The 9,778-nt window shown below is 51.1% G+C and overlaps 1 protein-coding gene across 1 annotated transcript in view; it reads left to right on the top strand.

Annotated features, from left to right (window-relative positions):
- The first annotated feature begins 4,406 nt into the window (after positions 1-4,406).
- LOC135906027 (neurotrophin 1-like) overlaps positions 4,407-9,778 on the top strand; it is a 143,730-nt gene continuing 138,358 nt past the window's right edge. Inside the window, exon 1 of the mRNA XM_065437169.2 lies at positions 4,407-4,936. Coding sequence (XP_065293241.1) covers positions 4,913-4,936 — 24 coding nt within the window. The 5' untranslated portion in view covers positions 4,407-4,912. The remainder of the gene's footprint in view (positions 4,937-9,778) is intronic.

Here is a 9,778-nt window from a genome sequence, read left to right as displayed (position 1 = left end):
GTTACTGAAGCAGGCATCGAAGAAATCCTGGTATACGCTGCTACATGCATAGGTCTTGCATGATGCAGGTCCTGCTATGCACTGCGCACGGTGCACACGTTGCAAACAGACCATTTCTTTTTGCAGTGCTCAAGTATAAGGACACACTGACTCAAACATGAGTTGCGCTGTCACGTATGCTTCAGTGAGTCAGTGTTCTTGAGTGCTACACGAAAGTTATCTCCAACTAGCCTAAAAGACGCATGCACTTGAAAGAAGTGAGTGAAAGAGTACAGTGAACTTGTACTGAACTGGATTCACATGCCGAATAGAAGAGTGCACTGTTAGCTGAAACGAGCAGCATGGCTGATGATGTACGTACTTCCCACTGTTCGGCTACTAGTGTCTTTCGCTTTCGGAAGTTATCTTTGCCACTGGAAATAGCGCAGAGCTCGCTCTTTAAAATTGAGTCACCTGAGACCACACGAAACACGCCGTGGTTGACCACCTGAAGTTCCACACGGTTCCTTCACCACATCACACAACACACGAAGTCAGGAGTGCCATATTTTAAATCACTGCAGCACCAAACGGAGCTGAAAATTCATCTCCTTCAACAGAGTTTCTCAGCTGGGCTCGTTCACTCGCCAGTTACGAACTCAATGGACGCGCTAGGCCTACGCGTAACGTGAACAACATCGGCGGTAGGCAAGCGCTGATTATTCACACTTCGGAGCTCGGAAACATGTTTCCATTCGTTTTGAGCTCAACATACACATACAGCACGCACAGACGTTGCGGCAATCGTGATTCGGTTGGCTGTTTTAGCAGACGATCGCACTGGGGCCGGCGGAAACCAGTGAGCAGGTTGGGATTACTCGGCGTCGTTCGAAGTCGCTTCGGATCCACGTCGCACTGCCACAACCCACGGTCGTCGGTCGTGTCGTTGTCGGCCTACGATTATAACACTGCTTTCAGGAACACTGTTGCGCACGTCGTGCGTCGAAAGAACTCGGACGATCGTTGGTGTGGGCGCCTTCGCATGGGCGGCCAATAGGCATAGCAGCCGGAGGCTGCGATTGGTTGACGCCGGCGACGTGTCGCAGCCTCTCATTGGTGCACGCCGGCGAAGCTTCGCCTCGCGTCGGCGAACTTCTAGCATATGGGCAGTCGACATAGTCGCTGCGCGTCGTCGCACTTCGCTCTGTTCTCGACCAACGCTTTTGATGCTTCGGCGCGTGCCGAAGCTTTCAGACGCGTGCCAGTGGTTGGGGCTTGCTCGATGTGACGCTCCCTTGGGTGTTGTCGCCGCTAACACTAGTGGCACGACTTCCCCGCGACGAAGGGCCGCTCTCGTCGTTGGAACGAAAGCGTGGGAAGAAAAGCGTGGTGCCGCGCAAGACGGGCTGTGCGGCGACGATGGCTACAATATGACGCCAGAGTAGCGTGCGTCGTCTGTATGAAAACAAAGCACTGCATGAGCGCCGGTCTGTCTGCGTCGGCTGCTGGGAATCACACCCTGGTGTTACCTACGCGCTGCCTCTCGCGATCTCCCGATTAGCGAGGCAGACGCGCCACACTTCGCTCCGTTTGGAACGTGCCGCCCGAAACAGATTGTCCGCGCCAGTCAATGTATCGCGAAATGAAAACACGCATAGAACTGCGCTCAAAGTTCGCATTAGGGAGTATTGTAATCGTCGCTGAATTATTTATTTCATCTTGTAATTGTGTATTTCTTTCTCTTTACGCAAGACAGCGCGGCGAGCAGGCATAGATTTGCGTTTTTTCGCAGTTGGAGGGTTCTGTGGCTCCTCAATTCCACAGCTACATCGGTCACGGTTGCGTCCACAACGTGTCGGCACCACGCTTGAAGCCTACAGCCACCAACAACCTGCCCAAATCGCTGGCATTTGGAGCACTGTACCACCGACTAGATCTGCTCGTACACTCGGTAACGTGTGGAGGCCAATACGACGTACGCAGGAACAGCTTCTGCGGCAAACACCACAGCCACTGAGCAACCACGGCGGGTACCGTACAGATTTGACAGGAGCCCTTTGAACAAGAGCCGAAAAAATGTCCGCTTGACCAAGATCTACAGAACTTTCTCGATGGCGCCTACTCCACAATTGCTAGGCCGAGCTCGTAGACCTGAAGAGATTTCCGCAATACTTGAGATTTTCAGATCGCGTTCAGAAGCTGCTGTATTGAAGTAATAGTTCTGTGGAAACCGGCAAGGTGGAGAGAATTCATTAATAGAGGGAAAATGAGACATCCACCCAAACGTAGCTAAGCGCTACAAAAGAAACCCATACGGGTTCCTCGAAAGAAAAGCTTCGCAGTTGAAGAAAAATTCGTCCTGGTCCGGGACTCGAATCGGGAGCCACCGCCTCTCCGGGGCAGGCGCTCTACCATCTGAGCTAACCAGGCTGCTAGCAGATGGCAGGCAAAGTCGAATTTATCAACAAGTTGTTGATAAATTCGACTTCACCTGCGAAGCTTTATTTTCGAGGAACCCGTATGGGTTTCCTTTGTAGCACTTAATTGGCTACTTTTGGGTGGATGTCTCATTTTCCCTTTATTAATTACCTTCTGTACTGCGCGTTTTGAACGCCAGGGGGTTCAAACGCTGATTAGGTCGTATCTGCAGCACGCCATCTGCAGCTACGGCTTCAAAGGTAGTCTTTAATGTGTGGATTGAAGCGCGTAACAAGTTGCTCGTGATTTTTCGGTTTATACATGATGGTTACATTCGGCTCAGGCATGTTTTCAACAGTCAGAGGTTTTAATGGCACGTGCGACTTTTTCGATCGGCGGCAGCGCTTAAGCAACTGTTTTAGTGCAATTTTTTTAGCCATTGGAAGAATTCGCAGTACAGCATCAATGTAGGCAACAATGGTAGAAAAAAAAACTGAAGAATATTTGCTGACCTTAGGCAGGCTGACGTCCAGGCAGATCTGATCGCACTTTGTGGAGTCGGGTGGGTGTGTGCAGGGGGGGGGGGGGGAGGGGTTGAGTAGATGTGTGGCCTGTGGCTGTACGGGCATTCAATCCAGCCCCAGATGGTATGACGAGGCTGGTTACCACCGCTGGCATCTGCAGAAGTTGGTCTCGCGTAACACCAGGCTGAGTGCGAAGAGGCATGAGAGAGTGCGGCTCCGGTGGAGCCGCAGCCATTGCTGGAAGCAAGTCCGACGCTCAAACGTTCAGTGTGCAAGAGGACAAGCAGCGTGAGTCAGATACCTACTATTTTACACTGTCGTGGAAACCAAACACTAAACGGATGGGCTATTATACCTCTGAACCATGGGACTCTTGTCGAAACGTTGGTACCAAAGACATTTTTTGATATACCATGACACTTCTCGAGGTTGTCCCTCCTGAATTGCGCGCAAAGCAAGAAATAGTTGACCAAATACATTAAGAGTATACGCTTTATTTTCCTTAAAATACATCAAGAATATATTACTCGGTCAGACGTTATATGCGACATAGGTGGCAATAATGGCGCCGAGTGCATCGCAAGAGGTGAGCACATAAAGTATTTCAGCGCTTCCCTGTGCTAAAAGAACTAAAACATTTCCTGCTATCATTATTACAGTGCGGTTATGTTCCATGTTAGAGCATGCTTACCTACGAGCATTTAATCCAACTTTTACTGAGAAAGGCATTTTTCTTGTAGCGAACATTAAAAAAACACGCTGATGAAGATAATCTCAATCAATGGCCGCGCCATAAATTCCACACGCACGTATTGCGAAATATTGTGTCGTAGCTATTTTCTTTACTTGTGGTGCGCATGCAGGCACTGACAGAAAACAATGGTATTTTGCGCATTATTTTTCTTTAATTTCAGCCTGTATGATTGACCAACGCCTTGCACCATTAAGTCAAACAGCACGAGTTCCTTAATTCGCTGTTACAACACGGATATACTTAAGCGATTGGTAAACTTCCGCGTCACTTTTGAGGCACTTGACTCATGGATGAACTTCAAATACGTGAACGGATGCTGGAAGCGACTTTTACCACTTGATGGTTCTGGAGCGCACCCCTGGCAACACAAGAGATGTCGAGCGTCGCTGACAGAGACACGCAAAGACCGGCGGCAATTTGTTTTCTTTGTTTTGCATTGTTGCTGTAGCTAAGCGCGTCGCAGAAAAGCAGTACTTGCACCGAACACGCGCAACAGGTTGCGTTTATCCAATGCAACTTGAGCTGCACAAACATTGAGACACAAGACATGCTTTAGCTTTCCTTTAACGAACCGGACAAAAGCGCGTCGTCTGTGCCTGCCTCCAGGTTCCGCGAAAGCCTCACCTTTCCCTCACGAAACGTTGCGTGCGCACGGGTTCCTCGCCACACCCGCCTCATCATGTTCCTGGAGAGAGCGAAGGAAAGCGAGAGCAACAGTCCAAGGCTCGCGAGAACGGATGGCCGGACGGTGCCCCCAATCAGGACCGCTTGCAGCAGCTGTCGTAACGACATCCCGTCCAGGCGCAGCCGAAAGTCGGGCCGCGACGTCGAGCGGTGGCCGTGGCAGCCCCCGCAGTCGTTCGCTTGCCTTCCTTGCGGCAGTGCAGCCCGCAGCACAGCAGCGTCTCAGGAAGCGCGCGTGGCGATAGCACGCGTCCCTCTCCTCCGGACGGCGCTTCCGCGACCGAACGACGGCAGCAGCAGATGCCAGCACACGTGCACCGCCAATAGCCACCGTGCATAAACAAGGCGTGGACCTCAGCAGCCTGAGCGGCGGCGCGACCGGCGGCGGCAGCCGATAGCATCGTCCGCTCCCGCCGCCGGCCACCCGCAAGCACGGGTGCACCGCCGTCCTTGAAGCTGGCCCACGCGCCCGGTGAAGCGGCGCGCAGACACGCCGCGGCCGTCGCAACGACGCCTCTTCCCGCTGCCCGGCGACGACGAACCTCGCTTTCGGATGGCCTGCCGATCGGCACTTGTGGTGAGTGCGTCCGCAGTACGTCGCTTTGGAAGGGTAGCGCGGCGCACATGGGAGCTGTGTGCCGCCGCGCCTTTCTTTAGCGCGCGTTGTTTTCGCGCGTGCGCCCGCGACGGCCGGTTTGATTCAAGCGCTGTTTGCAGCGCGACGAATAGACTTTCGTTTTGGCGGCTCGCCTATGGAACGCGCTGGTTCTGGTGGCCGCGGTAGGCCCGCAGTTTTTTCCGCTGACATGTCTTGGGCGATTGTTTATGACGGTCTGTAAAAGGCGGAGTAATAATGAAGATTCCGCCTGCCGCTCTATCAGAGCCTATAGAAGCAACGCGCTTGCCCGCGCTCTCCGCGTTCTGTAGTTTGAAGCTCAACTGATCGTCGGTGAGTGAGCCGTGCAGCAATCAGTCCTCTTTGTTTTGTTTGTTTGTTTTTCTTCTAATGTTTTTAGAGAGTTGTTTGGGGTAGGAGGACTATGACTGCTGAGATAAAGCAGGTTTCTAAACTTGAACTACATTATCTCGCTCCAAGTCAATGAAGCTGAAAGGTTTAGAAAATCGGAACACTTCTAATTTTAACACAATCATGCATTGCATCCAATTCAGTAGTTCACTACGAGGCGGGCTCAGTTGTCTTAGATGGCACCTTTGACCCCGGTTGGACAAAAAAGAAAGACATGGCAGCACGATCTGCGTTCTGTCATACACTGCTGCGTACGCTTCACTTTTGATTATGTGCACTGTACCATCAATCATAACAAGCCAGTGTTCTAACGGCACATGTTCAGATTACTAACACTAATGTTGCGTAAACTGCGACTTATTTACTATAAAAATGGATTCGCATGAGGCGTGTTTCGGTGCAAGCATCTTCTTAAGAGTAAAGCCCCACAATCTTCGTAAAATTACTGGTGTTCTGATTCATGCACTTGTCGAGCGCGGTCGCAGACATCGCTCTGTGATATGTACGATAAGTTGTCGCGTTATTTTTTTTGCCTACCGGCCTCACTATCGATGCGTACTATCGCTGCAACGCGAAAGCGCGTGGCAAAGCGTTAGCGCGTTGTAACTCATACGGAGCGCAGTAGTATACATCGAGCTAGTGTAAGAGTTGTCATAATTAAATGTTACCGTAAGTAAAACACTTCAAACAACTCAATACGGTGTTAGATATGGAGCTGGTTCCTGCGATTACTTCGAGTTCCCCAGACCACATCGGATTGCAGCACAGCTAATTGAGGAATGCAGAAGCAGGAAAGCGCATTCCAGAGAAGCGGCCAAGCAGACAAGTTTAAGGCAACGAGTTTACATGCCAACAAGTTCGTGAGCCGCCGGGATTAGCAGGTGGGCATCCGACAATGAAGCAGGTGCACGAGCGCCCCCCCCCGCTCCTTCTCCAGCCTACAAGTGGATTGCCAGTCTGCGTGGCAAGACCGCAGAGAGCCCCGACAGGTGTGCCACGCGACACGGGCGCCTACCATTGGCTGAAAGTGGCGTCATCGCAGCGGACTCTGCCATTGGTGAAACATGACGTGACTTACAGTGCTCGAAGGGTTTATAAGAAGCCCTCCAGAGAGACCTGAGCATTCTGGGATATGCCCTGATTCCCTGATTCACCTCTCTCGAACTTCTTGCCGCGGGCCGCAGCGTCCGAGTTGCTGCTGGCCCGTAATGTCTGTACGACTGCTACATGTCGCTCACCTCCCTGTATAATATGTAAATAAATACTCCCAAGTTTTGGGTTTTTCATCCGCGAAGTCCGTACTTCAACCCCTACATCTGGTGGCAGCGGTGGGATCGCCTCCGAATGCATCAGCTGGTGGCAGCGCTACAGAGAAACCTTCGTCGAGAGAGATCATAAGGAACCGGGAAGAACGAAGAAGAGAGGGCCTTCGTCGAAAGAGGTCCGAAGAAACTGGGAGTAGCGAAGAAGGAGCGAGCCTTCGACCCAGGGAGTCCGGAGGGAACCGGGAACAGCGGACAAGTGAACCGGATGGCAGGGTGCTGCAACCGTAAGTGAGCGCGTGGTTTTTTTCCTTATGATTCGCCAGACTCAAAGGTTGTGTGTTCAATTTTGATAGTTCTGGGAATCGGGAGTTTGTTGCATTGTGTGTTTGCACAAATTAATTAAGGAAAACAGTTTTAACCACCTGTCGGGGCAGCTGCCATGGATCTTAGAAGGTTGACGAGGTTGGATTTGTTGTTGGTGTGCGACGATTTGGGAGTTGAGGCGGACGAACGGATGGAAACGCCAGCTATCATAAAGGCGATTAATGATAGTGGCAATGATGAGAAAAGCATTGAGCTTGCTTGGGAAGTGATACAGGAGCCACGGGAGCGAGAGCGTCGTGTACGTTTGCGAGCGCGTCGTGAACTTAGGAGTGAGCTTAAGCGTGAAGAACGCGAGAATGAACGGAAGCAGGAGCTTCAAGAACTTACTCTTAGGTGTCAGCGTCACGAACGTGAGAAGGCACGCGAACGTGAGAATCAACGTAAGCTTGAGCAAGAGGAAAAGTATGAGAGAGAGAGGGCAGCACTGATCAAAGAGCTACAGTATTGTGATCAGTTATTGGCACAGAGACAACGGCTGTCTGAGAATTCTGTAGATAGTACAGAGCGAAAGAATGAGGAAGTGTCTAGCGGACTTTCGCCAAAAGCCGATGAGAAGAGTAGTGCCTGTGAGATTGACTGCCGATTAATAAGTGAAGGGAAAAGGCTAGCTGCTAACGATGCCTTAGTGGCAACAGAGGCCGTTAAAGGCCGTAGTGAGAGCGACGAGGTGCTGTGCCAACAGATGACTGTGGAGACAGCTAGGCCAGCTGCGAACAAATTGGCACAGTTACCGCGTGTGTGCGTCGCTGGTAAGGTTAGCGAGGTTGCTAGCGAGGAAAAGGGTACTGCTGACCAGACAGAAGCGAGCACCCATGTAGAGCCAGATCTGCGTGCAGAAGTGAAGTGCGAGCTGGACGATGCAGTTGAGAATAGTTCTCGGGGTGGCGAGCTCCGTAGCTCACGAGAGAACAACTGCATTGTTCAGGGATCGGTGCGGCTCTCCGCCAGTCTAGATAGCCTAGAGAGGGATGGTTCAGTTATTAATCATTCGGACTGTGCGCGTGAGACAGCGATCGATACCGACGGGCTGTGTGCCGATGCACAGCGTGAGCTGGGCAATGTAGTAGAGGGCAGTTCGCAAGAGTGCGAGTTGTCTAACTCGAGGAAAGCCTGCTGCATTGTGCCAGAGTCGGTTGAGCTGTCCGCCAGTCGAGGCAGAGAGAGTGTTGGTTTAAGTAAGAATCACTCAGACTGTGCGGGTAAGAGGCCGATCCGGGCCGACGAAATGTGTACCGGCCAGCACGAGGCACGAGAAGGCGACATGAAAGCGAGTGCGAAGAGAAAGCGCCGCAGGAAGAAGCGCCCTAAAGATAGGAACGCGGTAATTAATGTAGCGCCGCCAAAGATGGCGAGAAACCCAAAAGGGCAGGGCGCGAGGAAGAAGGTGCGGTCGTCTAGGACGATGTTGACGCATCCAGAACGTTCGAGCCACCGGTCAAAGGGGGACCGCGAAGAATGTTCTGCACGGACGCGGACAAAGGGCACGAGGCAGTTAAGCTCCTCGTCGTTCCGTAGTTCTTCTCATAGCTCAGCGTGCAGTTCGAAGAAACGCAAGGTGGCAGGACGAGACCAGGTGGGGAGTAGCGACGCGGTCAATCGAGTTTGTGTTGAAAGCGGGGCGCGGGGACGCAAATTGGCAGGAGACCGTAACGTCTTGGGGGAGCTGATAGTGAATCAGCCCTTTTGTTGTCTCTCGGCAGCCAGAGTAGCTTTCAGACCACGTCCACCCCGGGTTAGACTCAAAGTATGAGTCAGACGCAAGCGTTTGGAAAGGGAGGCCAAGAGCCCTTCCGTAGTAATGAAGTGTTTGCTTTTTATTTTTGAGCATCGGAAAATTTCGCGATTTGAGACTAGAGTTTCTTTCAATATGTAAACGTATGAGCTTTGTTTGTGTTTTCGTTTGAGAAGCTCGAGATTTGAAAGATTTGAAGAGTTTGTGTAAACATGTAGTCTCGCGAGATGCTCATTAATAAGTAAATAGGCTTTCTTTTTGTGTGTGTAAGTAACCTGAGGGTCAAGGTTATCGTTCAGAGGCCTATGGTAAAGCGCGTGTGTTATTTAACCTTCTTTCTTTTTAAGCGTTTTTGAATTTTGTAAGGTTAAGCGCGTAGATTTCAGTGAGTGCATGATTTGCACGGAGAAGCGTTCTTAGTCCCATTAGCGCGTGTCCTGTGTGGACGGAAGGAAGCAGACTTTATGACTGGGTTGCTAGTGTGTGTGGAGGGCAGCCGTATTCTGACTTCTTTAGTGAGCGTGCGTGGAAAGAGTTAGTAGAAGACGCATCATTTTAAGAGTTCTGCGGAGTGTGTAGGTCCCGCAAGTTTAAGTGTTCGTTTATGTCACGTGTCCTGTAGGACTCTCAGGGAAGAAACGTGAGTAAGCGTAAATGATAAGTTTGCCTTCAACGCAAGTACGCGTTTTGTTTAGTGACCACAAGGCTAGTGCGCTTGTGATTACGTACTTGTGAGGTTGACCAGATTGTTCAGTGGCACCAATACGTGTGATAAGTACGCCACTGCGATAGATTGGAAACATGCTGTTCGTGTGGTTAGGCCACTTAAGTTATGTTCGGCTGTTTTCATTTGTTGTTTGCATCGTCAACGACCTTTTTGTTTTGCAACAACAATAGTACTCTGGTCTTGTCGGCATTCGGGGAGAAATGGATAGCGGTTTGGAGGGGTGGTTGGAACTGTTTTGTCGAAATTGGGGAAATAAAAGATCAGGGTTGATTTTGACTCAGTAA

The sequence above is a fragment of the Dermacentor albipictus genome, chromosome 1, assembly GCF_038994185.2.
Source record: "Dermacentor albipictus isolate Rhodes 1998 colony chromosome 1, USDA_Dalb.pri_finalv2, whole genome shotgun sequence".
Lineage (NCBI taxonomy): Eukaryota > Metazoa > Arthropoda > Arachnida > Ixodida > Ixodidae > Dermacentor > Dermacentor albipictus.
This window is presented reverse-complemented; position numbering and strand designations above follow the sequence as displayed.